At 38.6% G+C, this 23,161-nt stretch overlaps 1 protein-coding gene across 1 annotated transcript in view; it reads right to left on the minus strand.

The window, feature by feature from the left end:
- PLXDC2 (plexin domain containing 2) overlaps positions 1-23,161 on the minus strand; it is a 448,391-nt gene that overhangs the window by 177,460 nt on the left and 247,770 nt on the right. Inside the window, 1 exon segment of the mRNA XM_019460620.2 lies at positions 22,367-22,436. Coding sequence (XP_019316165.1) covers positions 22,367-22,436 — 70 coding nt within the window.

Consider the following 23,161-nt stretch of genomic DNA (forward strand, 5'->3'; position numbering starts at 1 on the left):
TATTTTATTTCTAGATTTATTTGTTTCAGTCACGTAGCTATAATCTCAAGTTTATACATTATAATAAGGAATGATCACATGGACATTGTATTAATTTCCTAAAGCTGCTGTAACAAACTCAATGGCTTAAAAACAACAGAAATTTGTTCTTACACAGCTCCGGAAGCCCAACTCTTAAATCAATTTTGTTGGGCTGAAATAAAGGTGCCGGCAGGGTTGTGCTCCTTCTGGGGGCTCAAGGGGAGAATCTGCTCCTTGCCTCCGCCAGCTCCTGGTGGCTCCAACATTCCTTGACTTGTGGCCACATCACTCTAGCCTCTGCCTCTGTAGTCATATTGTCAGCTTCTTCTGTCTATGAAATCCCCTTCTACCTTCTTCTTATAAGATACTTGTGATTGCATTTAGGGCCCATCCTGATAAATCCAGGATAATTTCCCTATTAAGAACCTTAACTTAATCACAACTGCAAAGACATCTTTTTCCCTTATAAGGTAACATTTGCTGGTTCTAAGTAATTAGAAACTGATATTTGGGTGGTCATACTTCATCCTACCACAGATATTAAATGTTTCTTTAAAAAAACCTGAGACACTCACTTCCCGACCTCCTTGTCAACAATCAACTTCTGTGAGACTGTATACAAAACCGATTTCCAAATTTGAGTACCTCATAAGCATTTTAAACATCTTTCTAAGTTTCTAATACCTTTCTAGTCATTGCCATTCAACCAATATTTATTGAGCACTTACTATACTATGCATCAAGCACTGTTAATACTATAGAATTTTTATAAAAAAATATTTATCTAAGTACATTGGAATCTTTATTTTCAAAGTCAACAGACAAAAATTCAACCATTAACTGAGATGTTACCGATTATGAACAGTTGACTTTTGGATAGAGCTTAAACATGTTTTGATTTCTATCATTAGATCAATTTGAGGCTTAATTTTAAAGCTAAAAGCACTGCTCCTCAATCACATATATTGCATCCATAGTGTATTACAGAACTACAATCTGAACAGACATCTATTCATAGAAAAGCATTCATTAAATTATCCATGTGTTAAATTCCCTAGAATATAATAGATGTTAAGTTTTGCTTGGTCAATATTTATCTAAGATTGCGGTTGGAGCTACAACGTTAGTTCATGCATTTGTTCAGCAAATACTTATTAATGGTCTTTACTATGACAGTTACTGGCCTAGGTGCTGGGCTGACAGCTATACCCTCAGGGGCTTGGAGGGGAGTGGAGGAGAAAGGCAGGCGATTGCAGGACGGAGGAATAAATGCTCCATAGTATGAGGCAAGGAGCAGGTATGGAACCAGTGGAGGAACCAGTGGAGGAACCCTGATCTCAGTCTTGGTGGTCAGCGATGGCTTCTGTGAAGAAGCGCATCAAGCTGAGACCTGAAGGACCAGCAGGGATAAGGCAGATAAAGGACCTGAGAAGGAGAAGCATTTAATGGTCTGAGATAAGGGGACCAGGTTATTGGCACCCAGAAGTATTTAAGAATGGCTGAAACCTCAGTGTGGGAAGGGAGGGCAGAAGTGAAGACAGAGAATATGTGGAAAAGTTGTTGCACTAGAGAAAGTTTAAAAAGTACAATTGTCCAAGACTTGGTAATTACTGGATGTGACGAGAGTTAGTGAGAAGAGAGAAGTTAAGAAGGACAGCAAGATTTCATATCTGGACAAAGTAGTAGGTGGTGTTCAGTTCCCGGAGGCAGGGAACACAGGGGGAGGGGGGCTCTGGGGTTGAGGACGGGGTGTGGGGTGTTGAATTCAGCACTGCCTTAAGGTTCCTGTGGAGACTCAACACAGAGATGCTCAGAATGCTGATGGATATGTGTGTCCATAGAAGCCCCGGAAGCTTCTGGGTTGGACATATCTGTACACTGATGTTTCAAATCACAGAGGAACCGACAAAGATGAAGTTCACAAGGATACATTCATCCTGACTGCATCCCCGGGAGCAGAATGATTTATTACCTATTGCCTCAGGATACCATGTCTGAAGTTTTATTCATTAGACATTTGATTGAGTATTCTCAGAAAAAATTCTTCTGTATTAGATTTTTTTTTAACGTTTATTTATTTTGGAGAGACAGAGAGAGACAGAGCATGGGCAGGGGAGAAGCAGAGAGAGAAGGGGAGACACAGAATCCGAAGCAGGCTCCAGGATCCGAGCTGTCAGCACAGAGCCCGATGTAGGGCTCGAACCCACCACCCATGAGATCATGACCTGAGCCGAAGTCAAAAGCTTAATCGACTGAGCACCCAGGTGTCCCAAAATTCCTCATATTAGAAATTGTACGACTGGGGACACCTGGGTGGCTCAGTCGGTTGAGTGACTGACTTCAGCTCAGGTCATGATCTCACGGTTGGTGGGTTCAAGCCCCACATCGGGCTCTGTGCTGACAGCTCAGAGCCTGGAGCCTGCTTCGGATTCTGTGTCTTCCCCTCTCTCTGCCCCTCCTGCCCCCCCTCAAATATAAATAAACGTTAAAAAATAAAAATATAAAAAAGAAACTGTACAGCTGGAATACCAGACTCATGATACTCCCAATATTGTTTAAAGGTATGCTTTTTCAACTAATGTTAACATGTGGTGAAACTTTACCTGTTAGAATCTGTTTTGGAGGGAATTATTTTCTAGGGTTTCCAATAAAATAGCTAAGTAGTGACAATTTACATTGAAATCACTCTGTTTTCAACATGTAGCATGTATATAATGTTTCTGGAATGTTCACAGGTATTATATTCAAGAAAATCCACAACTCCAGAATTTCAGGACCTTTTCTGACTTTGTGTTTACCTTATTAATGAGTAACTCTATCAAGGCATTAATTATTGTTTAAATATCACATTGATGTAGCACAAGGGAGGGTGAGCCAGTGAGAAGAAGGTATCCAGATGGCAAAGCAAGGGTAAATGCATACACCTGATGGTCTTTACAGCATGGAAATAGGAGAACTGCACAACACATCTTCCTCTGTATTTTCCCTTCCATTTGATACACTCATTCTGCTCATGACTGCCCGGGACCACTTCTTGCTTGGAGTTTGGCTTTCTCACCCTCTGTTGTCATCTCAGATTTTGTTGGTGAACCTAACCATGATGTCAGTTTTGCCTTTTGTTTTATTTCTTGTGCTAAATAGCTCTTGTGACTTGATTTTGGTAGAAATCATGCCAGAACTTTAAACAATAACCCGATATCCAGAATATATATATGGACTTTTTTTTTTCCTGTTTGCTATTTAATTCTCTTGCCATATTCCAAAAAAGTGATATAAGAATGGGAACGGAACCACCAGTTACGTCTGTGGGCACCGGGCACCCAGCACTTAGGTCAGCTGGTCTACCCAGTGGTGAAGGGTTGGCTGCAACTGCGGTGAGCCAACTTCCCTAAGGCTCAGCTGTGCCCACAGCAACACTACTACACAAACCTCATGGTTTACAGGGTGCGCAAGTCGGAGGAACTTCAGGCTTCCCTCTTCCTTACCCACATGCAAAGGGTCTTGGAAAAAAAAAAGAAAACAATGGATACAGGGCCCTTGTATCGTTACCAAGTCAAGATGGAGACCATTGAAAGGTGGGACGCTCACAAAATGCATCAGAGTGCTATTTATCCTGTTTTTCTTCTACCAGTTAACTGCTATTCTCTCCTGGGCTCTCTCTTCACTCTTAATTAACTATTAAGTGTGATAGTTCTGACAATGCACTATCCCCCTCACTCCATCTCCTCATTTCCAGTTTTCTGTGTTGGCTCAATTTAACTCCCGTTGTATATTAACCAGACAGTGGAAATGATGACCGGGGCACAGTTTTCTATGTGCCTTTCACAATGCAAACAAAGAAATAATCATAACCATTTCCTCCCCCAAATCTTCAGTGACCCCGCCTTAGTGGTTAACAAGTTAAACTCCACCCCTTCCTCACACCAAAGACATTTACATGTAGTATTTCTCACCTACCTTCTTGATCTTATCTCCAGGTGTCTTCTGCCCAAGTCACTGGACCACTCATCGCCCTCCATCCGTGTCACAAACATGGTACCTGACTTTCTACTTCCTCTGCCTGCAATTCACTTTTCCAGCTTCTCAGCTCACCCAAATCCTCTTCTCCCTTCAAGCTTCAAATCCAATCCTACCTCTTCCACAAATCCACTCACAATACATTTGGTAGAAATTGTTTGTTTGTTTTTGAAACCTGGGCCTTCACTGTATCTCTATGGGAAACAGATGAATTGTGGAATATTCCTTAGCAACTATAAAAAGCAGCTAACCTTTACCGAGTGTTTAGTATTTGCCAAGGACTAGTCTATGCATTTCATATGTATCATAATATTTAATTCTCACAACAATTTGTATGGTAGGTGCTACTGAAATAGCCAGTTTACAGATAAGAAAACGAAGAGAGGAAGGTACAAAACTCTTTAAAAAAATTGTTTAATGTTTTATTTTTGTGAGAGAGAGAGAAAAAAAGAAAGAGAGAGAGAGGCCGAGGAGTGGGGGACAGAGAATCCCTTGCAGAGGCAGGACTGGAACGGAGGCCATATTACTCTATAGACATTGCACCATTAATGAACATATTCTGACGTCTACCATGTGGTAAATATGAATGGTCCACTATAGGCATACCATAATATTCCTATACAGGTATATTGTATACCTCCAGCTCTCCTGGAGACAGAGATCACCCATTTTAGTCTGCTTTACCAATCATGTCCAGCATGGTTCCTTGCCATAAGAAGGGAACTGCGGGCAGGAGAAGTAGAAAAAATAGCTAGTACTGACAACAGGTTCGCTGAAAGGTTGAACCTCAATAATTCTTTTCAACCCAGAAAAAGATCTCCCTCACTCATAATTTCACTTTCTTCTTAAACACAAGGCTATAAATTCTCATTTGCCTTGGGATTTTTCACTGAAAATGAATTTAATACGTATTGGAAACATTTAGCTCCTTCATTGCAGCTATATAAAGTAAGCATTGGCTCAGAAAGTGCAGCATTAGGAGAAATCTTTAATCTACACTTAGGGACCACTTGTCAGAAACAGAGTTAAAGTAGATTTGAAACACTTCCAGACCGCCTAGGTCCTCGGTGCTATGAAGTATTCAAATTTTCACTCTTTGACCCATTGCTGTTTAGATCACTTTTTGAAAATAATAAAAAAAAAGGAATAATGATTTACAGAGCCTATACTATGGGGATTTATATATTCCATTTCTTTCATTTTATACAGGCTAAAATGCAATTCATTAGCATTCGAGTTAAGGCACAGGAAGGGTGGTGTAACCAAATGCCATAACCAACAGTTATGTCAGAGGTAGTAAAAAAATCATTAACAAAAGGATATTAATGAAATAAAACACATGGTCCAATAACAAAAATGCTGCTTCTAGATGTCCACTACTTATTTTTGTTTTAAAGCAAACTGTAAATATACTTCTCTGAGTTTTAAATTATCTACTTCATTAGGTTAAGATACTACTTTCTCATTGCTACTGAGTGGCTCTTTATCAGGCATAGGATGTCCAACTGCCAAGTATCAAGGTCAAGATACTTAAACGGTATGCACTGGGGAAGAAAAATCACTTGAGGTTAGAAAGTCCCGGTGACTGCATGATCATTCAGGGTTTTACACGTGTAGCTCAACAAATGACTATCTCACTGGACAACATCAGTTTTTATGGGTTGAAGCCACCCTCTGGCTAAGGCAAATGGAATGAAGATAACGGATTGTACTTTACTACATGGAAATGGACACCTTGGCGAAAATTTTAAAAATGATTCAGCAAACCGAACATTTTCGTGTTGTGTTTACTGTGAATAAATTATCTTAAACGATGTGAGTTATAGGTAGATTCTCAATATCTTCAAGCCGAGCAGCACATAGGAAGACATCTTCCTCAAGTCGAAGCATGCGGCTTGAGGGTGGGGTCTACAAATCTACACTTGATCTTAGCCAAAAGGCCGAGAAGCGATGGGGGGTCTACAAATCTAATAGGTGGTTCCCAGATAAAATGCTGGGGTCCATGCTGGCCCCTATAGGGTGGGTCAAAAGGAAGCAGCTTTGACTCCCGTCAGAAAGGCTAAGCCATGCACAGATGAACTAACAACCCAAAATAGATCGATATGTCATAAAATCCAGACCCCGATAATGATATTTTTTGATATCTTTTCTTTCTTATTTCTGCCTTTCCACCACGGGGACTCACAAAGTTCCTTCTTCATTATGAATTTATTCCCTGTCCTTTAAAATTTAGAAGAACTGTTTTTTTTTTAATATGCCCCTTTGCCTTGCATTTAGGGTACAAAAGGCTCTCGTACAGAACACTTCAATCTTAGAAAAGCCATTGCTTTTAATATAAGCCAAGTGAAAGTGGCGCGGTGGTTATTCAGACTGGCATTTATACGCCTTCTCTGCCTGTAGCTCTGGTGTGCCGTAGGCTCGCTTTTTCAAGGAACTCCTACAAATGTTGTTCACTTTCAGAATGACTTATTTGAATGAGGTGGTGGTAACAGATAGGGTCTCATGGAATCCTATCTTGAGAAAGGGAAAAAATAAAGTCTTCTCTGCTATGCCCTTTCTGAGATCTAATCCACATAGCATCTGACTATAATGTTAACTTGAAGTGGCTATCCAAAATTTTGCATTTGCACCCTGCTGAGGGGAGACCGCAACCTGTGCTTTGTTTTGCATTGGGAAAATCCTGATGAGACTATGCAGAAATCCCTTCTTTCCAAAAGAAAACAACATTAAAAAAGAAAAAAAAAAAAGAATGCGTAGGGGGGATAAATCACATTATAGTTTAGAGCACAGATTTGGGGAAAAGTTAATGAAAGACATCAGGCGCTATCTCTACATACTGCCAGACCACAAGAAAAGGGAGAAAAAGTACACGTCCCCAGTGAAAAACTCTAGAAGACAGACACAAAACAGAGGTGACATTGGGCTTTGTAAAGGCAACACTGTGCTCAGTAGTCTAAATCCTGACCTGTCAAACTATTACAAGAAAATAATTAGAGCCGCTACCTAGGGATGAGTAGTGACTTTTTTTTCCTCTTATGGTTTATAGGCAGCTGTAGTTGAATTTATGCCTAAAACCTCTAATTGCTTTCTCCATGGTGCAAATAGAAAGATCTTTGCAAGTTCATTTTTACTCTAGAGTCTCCACAGACCAGATATTACATAAAGGCAGTGTGTTTCTTAAAATGTGTATCGTCCCCTTAGCAGGCGTAATAAATATGAGAATCACTTGGGAGGATTTCTGGGTCCTGCTGACACAAAGCCTAATCTAGTAGGAAATGTGGGTGCCTAGCAGTGGCTGGGGATGGGGCTTTTAGTCCCCAGCATCCACATCAGCTTTGCCTTGTCTAACCTGTAAGATGATAATTAATTAAAATACAAATCTTAGGGGTGCCTGGGTGGCTCAGTTGGCTAAGCATTTGACTGTTAGTTTCAGCTCAGGTCACTATCTCACAATTTCATGGGTTTGAGCCCTGCTTTGGGCTCTGTGCTGACAGTGGGGAGCCTGCTTGGGATTCTCTCCCTCTTCCTCTCTCTCTCTCTCTCTCTGACCCCCCGCTGTACTGTCTGTCTCTCAAAATAAACAAATAAACCTTAAAAAATTAAAATAAAAATCTTACATGCATTTTGAAATGTGAAATGTTTGAAACTGCTGCTATTTTTATTAGAATGAAGCAGTGTGAACATTGAAATGCAAAAACGGTGTGCATACTTGCAATCTCAGCCTAAAGACCCTTAACTAGGCTCATCCCTCCCGTGCCCTCATCTTCCAAGCAGGTGGTTGACGCTTTGCCCCTCCTACATGGAAATTCTCCATTGGCCCATGTACACAGGTCTGACGCAGGGACCAGATATCCACGTGTATAAGAAACACTCCAGGTAATTCCGAGGCAGTCTGCTACTCATTCCAACATTTCACCAGTTCAGCGGCACCCCCCGGCCAGGCATGAAATGTTGAAAAACACGATTCCAGTTTAGTTCGTGAAAATAAGACTTTTTTTTTTAAACAGAATTGAGTAACGGCTTCCCTCCCTCCTCCAACAGGCGAGAGAGCCTGGTACTCATGGTGGCAAACTGCATGAGAAATGCTGCGGGATCAGCCATTGTACGGACAGCCCATCACCTCTTGAGGAAGAAGAAAGGCACGCTTTTGCCTTTGACCGGAAAGGTGTGCCATCTGGACGTGCATAGAAAAGGCAAATCGTTTAAATATTCTGTGTCTACATAGAACAGACAAGCTCTTTCTTGGCCAAGGAATACCCTGAAATAAGGAAGCCACTTGGACAATATTTAAAATGTCACCTGTTTCTCAACAGAGATACTTTCACAGACCCAGAACTAATGTAATTCCTCACTTGCACCACTGCCTTCCTCAGCACCTTCCAGAGCTGGTCTTGAAATCCCTCCTTCTACGCATTCTTGACTGCATACTAGATTGAGGTATTTGCCATTTGTTCCACGAGGCTGGTCCTTCCTTCTCTGCAATAGTGTATCTACTGAAAGTAGCCAACAGCTGTCTGTTGTCACGTATGCCTGTCCTTTTTGAGAAATCTTGTGGTCTGGAATTCATCCCTTCTGGCCTGCACTAGTCCCTGACACTATGCCTTCACTGAGAAGCAGCCACCTACCCACCTTCCACAATGTCTCGGTTAATGAGAATGCCTCTCTGCTTTGGCTTCAAGAACATATTACTGGCCCTTCTCATTCTACCACCCTGATGTAGCCAATCCTGAAACCCAGCCAAGCTTCTGCTTCCCAGAGGCTGGCTCCTGCTTCTTATAGTTTGGCTAACAGACAGGTTACTCAGAATTAGGACATTGCCAAGAACGAATCACATTGTTCCAGAAAATTTGTATTTCTGGAGTTGACTCCTGCCGAGTTTGAAGCCCAAAGTCACTAAGCCCTTTGGACATCTGTATGAGTTGGCTCAAGCTGACATAAAAAAAATACCATAGACTGGGTGGCTTATACAACAGAAATTAATTTTCTCATAGTTCTGGAGGCTGGAACGTCCAAGATCAAGGTTCCAGCAGGGTTTGGTCTCTATTGAGGGCTTTTTTTCCTGGCTTGCAGACAGCCACCTTCCCAGTAAGTCCTCACATGGTCTTTCCTCTGAATGTGCCCAGGGAGAAAATGAGCTCTCTGGTACCTTTTCTTATAAGGGCACTAATCCCATTGGACCAGGGCCCTCCTTTATGACCACAATTTAATCTTAATTACTTCCTTAGAGACCCACCTCCACATATAACCACTCTAGGGGTTAGAGCTTCAACATATAAGTTTTGGGAGACACAGATGTTTGGTCCATAAGAACATCCCGATATAAAAGTGTCCCGGGCCACACAGCGAGGAATGCCACTGGTTCTGGCTTTACTCATTTCTAATTCACTTACCCTCTCTCACTGGTCTGCTCTCAAAACCCCAGAATTTCTTGCTGCCAAATCTGCAAGGCTTATGACAACAGGTGCAAACCACTTACATTTTCCTAGTTCTCCTTGGAAATACCCAAGAATTTGTTTCCAGCTTCTAATTATTACATTATTAACTAGATAGCTGCCAATAACATACAAATGTGTTGATTAATTAGACTGGGATATCTACTATTCTTAATATTACTGTAGCATTTAAACCAAAAATCACTAATATCCTTTTCTGCCCCTCTTTCACTGCCACATTCAGCAACTTGATATTAACTCAGGTTTATTCTCAGGAATGTTAGATATTAATCTAGAGTTGCGGTTTCTGTTTTTAGGATGGCATTACTAAATCCTTCAATAAACAATTTAAACAAATATTCTTTTTTTAAGTTTACTTATTTATTTTGAGAGAGAGAAAGAGTGTGCCATCTGGGGAGAGAGGCAGGAGGGGGGGAGAGAGGCAGGAGGGGGGGAGAGGGAGAGGGAGAGGGAGAGGGAGAGGGAGAGGGAGAGAGAGAGAGAGAGAGAGAGAGAGAGAGAGAGAGAGAGAATCTCAAGCAGGCTCCACGCTCAGTGCGAACCTGATACAGGGTTTAAACCCATGACCCCTGGATCATGACCTCAGCTGAAATCAAGAGTCGGATGCTCAACCAACAGCCACCCAGACATTCCTCACCAATTCTTCTAAGAATCGATACTATTAACAGTTTTTTGTATGTCCTTCCAGATTTTTCTACGCACTTGAAAGCATATATATGTTCTTCCAAATCATTTCAGAGGTAGTTTATGTGTGCATAAATACATACCTGTAAACGTATGCATGCATACACGTACATATATCGTGTGACACTGTTCTTCACCTTGCTTTTTTCACTAAGTCACAGAGAATAACTCACTCTATTTAAAGACTCCATGATATTCCATTCTGTGGGCACATAATCATTTAGATTACCTGTGCCTAACCTGAACATCTTTACGGGTGGATATTCAGGTTGTTTCCAAACTTTAGCGATAGATTTCCTTATACATTAGTTCACACATGTGGGAGTGCACCTACAGGATACATTTTTAGAAATAGAAAATGACAATGTCAGGTATACATTTTATATTTTAATAGATAATAACACCAGCAACACTTGAGGGTATCTTTTTCTCCATACCCTAAAAAGTGTTTCTGATTTATCTAACTTGCTCTTTTAAAATCTCTTCAATCCACAGGAGTGGAAATTATAATATATTATCATAGTTTTACTTTGCATCTCTCTTATTGGGAGTGAGATTACATGCTGTTCCATGTTTAACAGCCACGTGCATTTCCTTTTTTAAAAATGAAATTTTAATTGAATTTAACTTAATTTATTTTGTTTTTATTTTAGAGAGAGAGAAAAAGAGCATGAGAAGGGGAGAGGGGCAGAGGGAGAGAAAGAATCCCAAGCAGGCTTCACGCTCAGCATGGAGCCTGACACAGGGCTGAATCCCATGACTGGGAGATCCTGACCTGAGTTGAAATCAAAAGCCAGACGCTTGACCGACTGAGCCACCCAGGCGCCCCTAAACTTTTTACTTTAAGATAGGTGTAGATTTAGAGAAAAGTTGCGAAGGTAATGCACAGTCCATAAATAAACTGAACATACTATTCCCCATATCATCATCACCTATTCATATGGTATCTTTGTCCAAAATCAATGAAACCATGATACGTGCTTAACCACCAAAATTATTAAGTAAACATACTCAGATTTGCTTAGTGTTTACATCGTGTCCTTTTTCTGTTCCAGATTCCCATCTAGGACATCATGTTACATTTTGTTGTCATGTCTCCTTAGGCTCCTTTGACTGTGAGAGTTTCTCAGACTTTCCTTTGATCTTGATGACCACGTCAGTTTTGAGGGGTACTGATTGGGTCTTCTGAAGTAGGGTGTGGTTTTTCTCTGGCTTCTTTCAAGATTTTCCTATTTATTTATTTATTTACTTACTTATTTATTTATTTTTCAGTTTAAAATTATATGCCTAGGTATGTTATTTTATTTGTTTGTTTTCCTGGACGGTGTTTGCAGAGTTCCTGGTTTGATGACTGCCATTGATTTTGGGAAGTTGTTCGCCATTTTTACTTTAAATATTTCTTTTATGCTCTCTTTCTTCTCCTTTGAGATTACAATGACGTATATGTTACAGCTTTACATTATTGTCCCACAGTTCTTGGATGTTTGATTTTTTTTCCCATTCTTTTTTTTCTTCATATTTCCTTTTTTTTTTTAATAACAGTTGTTTTAACGTTTATTCACTTTGGAGAGATAGCACATGGGGGGGCGGGTAGAGCAGAGAGAGAGGGAGACACAGAATCCAAAGAGGAAGATAGTTCTGAGCTGTCAGCACAGAGCCCAACGTGGGGTTTAAACCCATGGACTGAGCCATCAGGACCTGAGCCTAAGTTGGGTGCTTAACCTACTGAGCCACCAGATGCCCCTTCATGTTTCCATTTTAGAAGTTTCTCAGTTTTTAATGGGCCTATGTCTTTGGGCTGTGACCTTCAAAGCGTGTTTCTAGTGGAATCATTTTCTCCTGCCTCCTGCTGTAGGCTGTAGCATTCCCAGTCTATTTCCTGGAAACCCTGACTCATGTTGACCATGTATTTTTATTTTCCCTTATGTGAGGCAGGAAGGTTCCAGGCAGCCCTAGTGGGAAAAATAAGTGTCCTCTAGCTAGGCTAAGGCCCTAGCAAAACAATCTTCCCCTGAAGATTAGGCCTTTGTTTTGGAGAAAGTTCTGCATGTATTTTATTATGATTCCTCTTCCTCTCTCCCAAAAGAGCCATGAGGGGACGCTTTTCAGATTTTCACTCTCAGAACCAGATAGGGCTCCTAGAGGTCAAGCCCATAGAAGCTGAATAGCGCCCCTAAGACTGCAGACTCCAAGAATTCCTTACTTTTAGGCTAATCCACACTTCAACTCTGGAAATTACCATTTAGGTGTTATTACCAATTTGTAGTGCCAGTGGCTTCTGCTCTAGGTAATCAGATACCCACTATAATCCCTGGATACACTTATCTCTCCAGATGGGGATGGTGATTTGTCCTGTAATCTCAGCTCTCTATTGGGTCCAATGAAAGTTATTGATTTTCAGCCTGTGTAGCTTTTTCTTGTTGTTAGATTAGTAGTAACAACTTCTAAGATCTTTATAATGGGGAGCTAAAATCAGAAGTTCCTATAATTCCTTTTTAATAACCTGCCTCTGTCACTTGCTCACTGCTTAGTTTCCATATTTATCTTTTCCTTACACTACGTCTTTATATATTAAGGAAAATACCCATCGAATGTCAGGTGTGTTGCAAATATTTTCCTAGGTTGTTATTTCCTTTTTCTTAATTGTTGATGTTTAAATGCCATGAGTTTTTAATATATGCAAATTTTAACATATGTAGTTATATTACTATTTTAGTTTATGGTTTCTGGGTTTTGTACTATTCTTAGTAAAGCGCTCCCAATTTCAGAATTACAAAGTAATTCTTTCCAGTTTTCTTCTAGTGTATTTTATATTTCTGATAGAATAAATCAGTTTAATCTGCATAATATATTTCAAATCCTATGGAAAATAATAGAGTTTAGCGTGTAAGTAGCATTGTATATCAGTGGGAGAAATAAAAAAAAATAAATAGTGTTAAATTGGTAGCCATTTACATTGAAAAGAAATCAGACTCCTATGTACTTTTTTTGTAAAGTTTATGTAGTTATTTTGAAAGAGAGAGAGAGTAGGAGGGGTAGAGACAGGGAAAGAGAGAATCCCATGCAGGCTCCAGGCTGCGAGCAGGGCTCGAACTCATGAAATGTGAGATCGTGTACTGAGCTGAAATCAAGAGTCGGCCACTTAACCGACTGAGCCACCCAGATGCTCCCTCCTAAGTACTTTTTACAAAAATAAATATAAGAATTGAAATAATTTAATTTTATACTTTAATTTTCAATTTAACATTTGGAAACTAGGAAACAGAAAAATAGCCACTCTTACTGCCACCATTACAGAACAACCAGCATTACCTTCCCTTCTGATTTATTTACATGGTGTTTTAAAATAAATACTATTGTATGTGATTAAAATTTTATATCTTGGTTATCACTAAGTGTTCTTTCCATGTTAACACACAGTCTTGTCACTTTAAATTTTAGTTACATAAATGTCTTATTTTTTTAAACTGAATAGTGGTTAGGATTATATAATCAGTTTTATTATATAATTGGTTTTATTCAATTTTATCTAATGCTAAAGAAATAGCTTTAAAAACTTCTCCAAGAGAATCTCTAATTATTGAGAACCAGAAAGGTCAAAAGTGAGAAGAGTAAATACTGTGTACAAGAGTGCACTGGTGTCAAGCTTTGGGGAGTAGCTGTGCTTTGAATGCATTTTTTAAAAATTTATTTATTTTGAGAGAAACAGAGACAGCACGAGTGGAAAGGGGCACAGAGAGGGAGACAGAGAATCCCAAGCAGGCTGGTAGCACAGAGCCTGACACAGGACTTGAACTCAGAAAACCATGAGATCATGATCTGAGCTGAAACCAAGATCTGGACACTTAACCGACTAAGCCACCCAGGTGCCCCCTTGAATGCATTTTGGAGGCAAATTGATAAGTTACTTAAAGAATTACCATTTTAAACAAAGAAAAAAAAAAGAACCAGGAGAAAAACAAAATGTCAGAGCTGAGCCCAATGACAAAAATTCATAAAGAGTAAACCCATAAATGGTAAATCTTATGCTATGTATATTTTACCACAATTAAAAAAATTAAAGGGTTTTTACTCTTTAACATTTATGTAATATATCTTTTTTTGCAAAATCTAGTTGTTCCAAATTCTCCTAATTTTCTATTTTTTCTAGAGTAATCTAAAAGTACTATGGATTTTTCTCTGCAAGTTATTAACTAAAATGATGCTTGCTTTTTAAAGTAGCTGTTAAAATTGATAATAAACCAATTAAAAGGTGTTTTTTTTAATCTTCTTTGCTTTCAGCAGAAACCTCTCATTTGAACAATAATCCAAGCAGATTAAATGAAAATATCTCTGTAGCCCTCCAGCTAGTCAGACCAACAATGTAATCTTAACTCACCATAACCCCATCAGAAATAGCCAACAAAACATTTAGAATTATTATTTTTAATACTATGTTTCAGCCTTACAGCTGCATCAGTTGAAGTGAGAACAAAGTTCTGAGCCGTTTTCACATTATATCTACTGTTTTTCTGTAAAGTATTAAAAAATAAGGAAGGATCCTAAAAAAATAAAGATTGGCATTGAAAGAACAGGCACACATAAAGGAATCTGTTTCCTAACTCAAAGGCAACACATCACACATAAATTTAAACAAATATTTAATTTTGCATTTGTGGGTGGGTCTTCAATACATTTTCAAGTTGCAATATTAGCAATTAGCAAAACCATCAGTTACCCATAGCTAACTTTATGCTTTGATGATCTGTCCTTAACATTCTTGTTATACAAAGGGTAGATTAAAAAGCATGTGGCCTGCTGATTATAATAATACCTGTTATCCAGTTACTGCCTATCATACCACAATTGGAGGAACATTTCAAGATTCTTCTACCTTGCCTTCCAAAATGGCTACATTTTGTGAGCCTTTCAGACACTCAGAGTCACAGAGTGTCTTTAGAGGAGATTCTGTACTGCAGTTAGAGGTGACAGATATACCTACGCTGATAAAGAGTACATCCCAAGTCATCAAGATCCTATTATACCTCCCACTCATGAATGGGTGAGCCAACCTTTAAAAGGAGCTGTTAGAGATAATGACAAGTTAGGTTCCTGAACACCCTCTGAGCTATGGATAACGTCATCAAGGAAAACAACAAACTACTTTAACAAGCAAGCACAGCTTTACAGAGGAGGTATTTTGTAAAGGATAAAAGAGAAAAGTTACATATAAAAAGGCATAGCAATAATAATAATGACAATAATAATAATAATAATGATATATGCTATTACTGTACCATTTTCTATGAAATAGGTATTGATAACGTATTATTAGTTAATCTTGAACAAAATTATTTCTGAACTAGGTACTTTTATTATGCTATTTTACAGACTGGAAAACTGAGGCAAGAGAGAAAAAGGAATTTGCTAAAGATCACAATAGCTATCACTAGTTTGACTTATGAACCTATACATTCTGGTTCAAATACATTTATCTTAACCTAGATGCCAGATTGTTTCTCCAAAAAAACCTGAATTTCAATTGCTGGCTTCAGGAGGAATTAAGGGAGCTCTTTTGAATTTATTCCTGAAATGGCTGGAGTCCAAAGTTAGTCCCACATTGCTCATTATTTTTTCCCCTTCCTTACCAGGATTGGACAATGGAGCAGCTGCTGTATACTGCGACTTTATTAATTAGTTACCTAGACTCCGTGTGTTTTCAACTGGGTGATCTATTTGAGCATCTGTGCAATATTGTTATTTTTCTGAATTATTGATGCAGTGACTAGGACAGGATGCAAGCAAAATATTTGTTGCCAATGTTTCAAATAAAGTCTGGATCCCCGAGAGGATACATGATGCTTTTTTCCAGAGGCAAATGTTCCTAAGTGAATGTCTAAGCAGTAGTGATGTGTGGACTCCTCTGTGACCGTTATGGCAAAAGAAGGCGCTAAACCTGGAGAATGTGCTTTTCACCCACACTTTCATCCTGGCTGATCAACCTTCCAGATTCCTGTCTGCAATCATGACTTCAGCATCACGCATCGATGGTCCTCTCCTTTTTGTTTTTCTATAATTTTCTTCCTTTGTTCTACCCATATTTCTGCCTCTCGTATTTCTCTTACTCATTGCTATTGACTCAAGTCTATCTCCTGGGTGGTCTCTCTCCGGATCTCCTAAGGCTCTAATCTCCAACCACACTTACCCTCAGTCCCAAGAAGCCAGTGCTAATGACGTGTGACGTGTTGATGCATAGGAGAAACAGAACAGCTTCAGAGCATGCAATTCATCAAGCCACAGGGAAAAGAAATGTAATGTTGGTGCATCTGCTGCATCTACGTTTGGACACTAGACAGCATGGGGAAGAGTCAATCATCTAGGAGGGCTGCTGAGATGAACTCGCTCAGGTTTTCTGAGGTATTTCACAGAAAATCATTTAGATACAGCAAAGCAGACACCACGAAACTTATCTTTCTGTTCAGAATCCCTTGAGCCCTTGTTTGTTACTTTAAATTAATGAATCATATGGGATGGATTTACTTTTGTCCAGCATCCATCCTTTCAGTACTTTCCCTCCATGCATCACATCTCCAGAAACCCATAACTTCTGCTTTCTCTTAATAATAATAACAATAGTAATAATAATACTAAAAGGCAAATAACTCCACATTGACTTTTTTGCTAGATTCAGAAAGTTAATAGATGCATTCTGTTCTGTCCTCTGAGGTTATATATTTGAAAGACGATGGGGTTGGTATTTATAAATCGATCATCATGAGTAATAACTAACTCTCTTCCAGTCTTAGAAAAGCTTTTATAACTGTTATTAATCAAGTCCCTCTAAAACGCATGAAATATTACTTAGGACTGCAATTAAAATATTACTATTTGAAAGCGAGAACAAAAAAGAAGCTGGAAGATTTGCTAATATACTTCCGGAAAACCTAATCAAAACAATTTGCACTACATTTTCATGTTAAACCTCTTTTATTGGGTACTTAAAAGTGAAAAAAAAACCCACCCAAATGATTATAGACCAAATTTAAGAAATTAGTCTAAATTTGAGCAGTTTTTTTGTGGGAAGGGAACAGGTGGAGTAGGAGGCAGGGAAAGAAGGAAGATATATATTTTACTTTTGCCTTTTGACTTTTTTACTGCCATGCACTGATTTTTTGTATATTAAACACTGATTACATAATGAAAATTTTATATCTTATTAGTTACCATACGGCAAATGAAATAAAATAGATCTAAAATTCAACACCTTCCACTTAAACAGTGCTGCATGTCAGTTAATATCCAAAAAAACTGGAAAAAGAAAGATGTGTGAATACAACTGTTTCGTACCCTGAGAAAAAATTCTAAACATTTTTTTTGAATTGAATCTCCAATTAGAAATTCATGTAGAAGGAAAGGGAGGGCAAATCCTTCATTCAGTCAAGGTAAGTAATACATATTCATCATTGTCTTTTAAATTTATATCATCTTTGGTTCCTGATCTCATGTGCAACTGTCGGCAATTCCACACACAATTTTAATTATGAACCGGCATCTGTCTACATACTTAAATTCTGGGGCCCGAAATGTCTGGATATTGTCAACCCTTCTCTTTCCTGTTATTTAAAGTACCTCTTACCCACCCCTGCCTTTTCTCTCATCGTAGTTTTGGGTTCCCATGATGGGCTCATGAAAAAAATGTCATTATAAGTGGTGGTCACAGGAATTAAAAATCAAATCGCCATACTTAAATCTGCTTTTTGAAACACTTAAAATATCACCTTAGTAGCCCAATAATAAAAAATAACCAATTAGAGTATTAGAGAGAAAATGAAGGCAGTGTGATATGTGCCAACACCACAGCTTAGTGGCGCCATTAATGGAAATATTTTTATGAGATGCACAAAACACTAGTTTTTTAATGCCTGAAATATTTATATTCTGGAGTATTTTTGAAATAGAAAGATAAATGGATGCTTTCAGATTCTGTTACCAGTGAACCAGAAAATAAGATGGTGTTTCTAATTCACTTTGTGCGTTATTTGTATGGATGACTGAAGCTTTTGAAAATTAAAATGCCTAATAAACAAAGATTCATTTTTATAATTTATAAATGAATGGTCAAAGCTTAAGTTTTTGTTTACATTTTTTGCTTGAAACTTAAGTTTATTCATGATGAAATATGTATATTTAAATACAAAGACGGGTCACAATAAATTATATATATGTCTGTATTGTTAAACCATTTTCTGTTTTGAAATGGTGTTGATCTTAGCAATGACACAAGACATCTTTAAGCTCATTTCGGTCGTAAAGAAATTTGGGTCTATGTGAACAGCGAGAGAGAAGAGGGGCGGGGGCTGCATTTTAAGGAGGCATGGGAAACGGGAAAACAGCGTAGTAGGAATGAAGGAGATTGTACCTTAAAATATCCACTTTAACATTTCGCTTTCTTTTTCCCAAATCCAATGTAAAAACAGGTTCAAGAGACATCTGTAGATACAGTTGAGGAGAACTGACAGTCGATAGAATATTCATTTCTGTTTCACAGACACCTATGCGTCCCTCTTTAAAAAATCCCAGTCCCGGGTCTATTTAGAATGGTCTGCGGTCAACTGGATTTAACCTCACCCGTGGTTTCAATTTTTCTCCCAAGCCATTCATGGGTAATAACTTTTCAAGATTTCTAATGTGACGAGCATTTGTCAGGAGGGTCCACCTGCCTATCACACCTAGTCAATCACAGACGGCACCCATCAAAAGTCTGTGGTTCAGAAGTCCCCCGTTAAGAGGTTCGTAGCTTTACTCGCCGCATCCTAATGGATCCTGTGGCCTGGAAACCTTTGCAACCACGGTGATTGAAGAGCTCAGCGATGTGTCCTGCACTGACTCTGTCTCTCCTTCTTCACTGCACACACCTTGGTTAAGGCGCCACGATCCATGCAGAAATACCAAAAGCCCTGCTGCTAATTGCTTTCTTCGCCTTGGCCGCCCTCGCCTTACCCTGCTCTCCACGGCCAGCACAGGCCAGATCTGTTCTCTACTCAGAAAACCCTGATACTTGCTGGATATCATCAAATCGATACTATTCAAGGTATTTCACATCACTCTTCTCATCTCCCCTCACTAGACTTTAACTCCAACCCTCCAATCGGGATAAACAGATGTACGTGACAGTCCTCCAGATATATTGGCTACAGGTTCAGCACTGTCCCTTAGTTCAGCATCCCTTTGTCTGGAATGCCCCTTCCCTCCCCGTGTTTTTTTCAACCTGCCTCTCTGCCTACTAAAATTCTACCTTCCCTCAAGGGCAGTGTGACAAACCCGTTCTTGACTGGCCCAATGGGAATGGCCTGGGAGCAACCTTCTGCCCCTCCAGTATTTAGAGTCATCGTCCTCTGAAGCTTAGTTATATACTCCTTCCTCTTCTTAAAATAAATTTTTTTAATGTTTATTTATTTTTGAGAGAGAGGGACAGAGAGACGGAGAGACAGAGCACGAGCAGGGGAGGAGCAGAGAGAGAGAGAGAGACAGAGTCTGAAACAGGCTCCAGGCTCTGAGCTGTCAGCACAGAGCCCGATGCGGGGCTCGAGCTCACAAACTATGAGATCATGACCTGAGCCAAGTCGGTTCTCAACCGACTGAGCCACCCAGGCGCCCCCCGCTCCTTCCTCTTCTTAGATTCTAAGATCCTGAGCAGGATCCATATTTTACCCTTCTCTGGATACAGTGAAATATCACATCCTGTGCCTTTCACACAGTAGGGGTTCAATCAATAGTGACTGAATAAATAAACAATAAACGCACAAACAAGCTTTTTATTTAGTCAAAAACTTTTACAGGAGATTCTTGTTTTGTTTTGAAGAAACCCAGGTGAGTGTCTAAATTATCTCAGTTATGCCTCTCTAAACAGGGTGTAGATTTATATGTGGAAGTTCGAGGCTAGCATGTTTTAAGTAGAGAGAAAAAAAATGTTTCTTTACATTAGTGCTTTCTTCAAAGAAGATGGAGATCATTTAAGATACCAGATTTTTCACTTATCTTGAGGATCTTTTCAAAGGAAATTGGTACTTTGAAGCAGTAAAGATGACATAGCTATTTGTTTGGGTTTCTTTCCTACCAACTCAGCTAAGGGAAATCTTAGTTCATATTGGCTGAATCACCGACATGACTTTTAAAGATAAAACAATTTGAGCAGCTGAAAATCAAAGGGGTCCGTATTTTTCCCACCGTGTGTACAGATTTTGAACAAACGTGATTAATAATTCACTGTTTAAAATTCAGTGGAACACTTTTTAAAATTCAGATGTTAGAAAATGTGCTTAATGTCCAGCTTATAAAATAGCCATGTTCATATCATACTTCAAAGATGCTAGGAAGCATGATGTAATTCATAGTGTCAGGGGCCATCTTTCATTTTTACCTTTTTCCTTTTCTCTCAATCCTTCAACACATTAATTAAATGTCTATTAAGTGCCATGCATCATACTAGCACAGAAATGCATGGCAAGCTCAAAAAGACATGGTCCTTGTGGGAATTTTGCTTATATTTAGTCCTTTCTTTACACAAAATTTAATAGTGTCAGAACTGAAGCCATTGGCGTTCCCTAAAACCAGCTCTTCTGCTTGAGTTTGTGATTTCTGCTGACAGCATCATTTCTCTCCCTTGATTTGAAAAAGCCACAGGCTTGCCAAAGCTCTCAATATGTGCCACACAAACTATTGCAGTATTCTTCCAATTATACATAGCAACCCCAGTCTTTTTACACTTGAAGGCATTATACAAACGTCTGGGTTCAGCTTCTTAAAGCTTATTACTTACTAATTAAGGACTAATGACTCACATAGACTCTTGAGGCAATATATAAAATTGTCCCAATCTACCTTTCTCTTCTTAATATGCCACATTTTTTTTTGTAAATCTACTCCCAGCTTCTCTCAAACTCAATTATTTGCTATCCTACATACACCTTACCCATTTCTTCTTCTGTGTATTTACTCAAGGTGTTCTTCCGTGGGACCTACCCTTCCTTCCCTACACAACCACAGAAACTGAGACATCATTTAAGAAATATCACAAACAGCAATTTTTCTATAAAGTCTTACTGGACTTTCACAGATGGCTCAGCTTTGTCATCCCTGGAAACCCATATTTCATCATATGTATTTTCTAAGGAACCCCCACATTCTGCTTCACTCTAATAGTCCCCTAGGCTATATAATCCCAAGGCAGACATAGCTTTATTTCCCATTGTTCAGAGTAGGTGCTCAAAAACTTTTGTTTGTTTGTTGATATTTCTGATTATAAGTCTTATTCTGAATCCTATGTATCTTCTAAATTTTATATTAAAATGTGGCACGAGTGATCCACATGACTTCCTTACCATTCAGAAGATCAATAATGAAACCTGGTGAAGGAAAGGGACTCCTGTACAAGGTGCATTAGACTTGGGTGCTCTGTATGTAGACTCCATTCCACCTCTGGTTTTCTTTTAACTTATTTCTTGACTTACGCTTCCATGTTTATGTTTTTCCCTCAGAACACAGGGATATTCTCTGGCCTTTTGCTTATCTCTGCTAGTAGCACTCAAGGATTAAATTTTTCTGACTTCTGGGATATACTAAAAAAACGATAATTGCCTTTCAAGAGTATTGCTAATCTCTATACTAATATCCAAAGGTTGTGCAGAAAAATAAAACTAAAAGAATCCCAACTGAATCTCAGTGTTTACTTTTAAAATTTAAATTAGTTGCCAGTCAACATAGGTGGTATTAAAGAGTGGGGGGGGGGCAAATAATTAAAGGTAATATAATGAGGATGTGTGTATACATACTTATATTAATCAATTACATACATTAAAAGAAAGAAAAATACCGCAGCAGGTTCCTTAAACACCTTTTTCTTTTCTAGGTCTGTTCCCATTTATGCAGTCTTACCATATTACCAAAGATGAATTAAAACATAGAAGGAAAAAGAAGGAAAAAAAAAAGTATAAAGAAAACAGATGAATCTAAGCTGAAAATTATAACTCCACCTTTTTTTTCTGCTGAAGTTTTTCCAATAGCTATACTCTTTCTTAGATTTGATTTACACCCATGACTTTGTGATAGAAGGCAATGGTTTTCCCAATAAATGTTCCTCTTGAAATGTAAATTGAAAATAACTATAGTGAAACTGTAGATTATTTAGGGTGGATGGGTAGAAAAACACTTACCCCCAGTTGCCACAGTGATTTCACGTAGGAAATGGCCATAAAATGGGAAATCGAAGGACAGATTCACTCTCTGCAAGGAACAACAACCAGAAAAGAAAATCAATAATGTACATAATCGTAAATGTAAAATGAAAGCCTTCCAGTTAAAAAAAAAATGATGCTTCTACTTTGAACTACTATTATTGTAGTTGACTGTTCGACCTTGAATCCCTGGTGGTAATAAAGGATTTCTTTTCTCTGGTAATTAAGTGTTCGAAGTATGTGAGAAGAAAAAAGTTGACTGTGATGGTCTATTGGTCTGTTCTTCGCTTACAAAAAGAATCTGGAACTTTCAACTGTGATTCAGGCTATTCTCTCCAATTCTCTTAGTCGTCCACTGAGAATCAGTTCAGTCATCATGGTGAGCAATTAATTTTAGGATTCTATTTTTAGTTTGATTAGTTTTTTCCAACACAGTAGAACATGTCATCTATCAAGTTTCACTGAATAAGGCAGCAAAAAATTTATTTTATGTAATTATGTATTCAATTTGTCTTCTGTACATTTCATAATGAAAGGCAGTTTCATGTAACAAGATAGCTTGCACTCTGATCTAGACCTGCAGATATTTTTATTTTTGGTGCGATAAACTCTCTGTATTTGGTATATTATGTCCACTTTACAAAGCACAGAGTCAAAGAATAAAAAATGCTGCTTATTGGAGAACTACTTTGCCTACTTAACTACTTTAGAAGAAAACTGGAGAGACTTAAGAAGAAAGCTCATAAATTTCACCCCTCTTTGTTCGAAAAAAGG

This window comes from Panthera pardus, unplaced genomic scaffold, assembly GCF_024362965.1.
Source record: "Panthera pardus isolate Hobbes unplaced genomic scaffold, ASM2436296v1 HiC_scaffold_6, whole genome shotgun sequence".
In the NCBI taxonomy this organism is placed as follows: domain Eukaryota; kingdom Metazoa; phylum Chordata; class Mammalia; order Carnivora; family Felidae; genus Panthera; species Panthera pardus.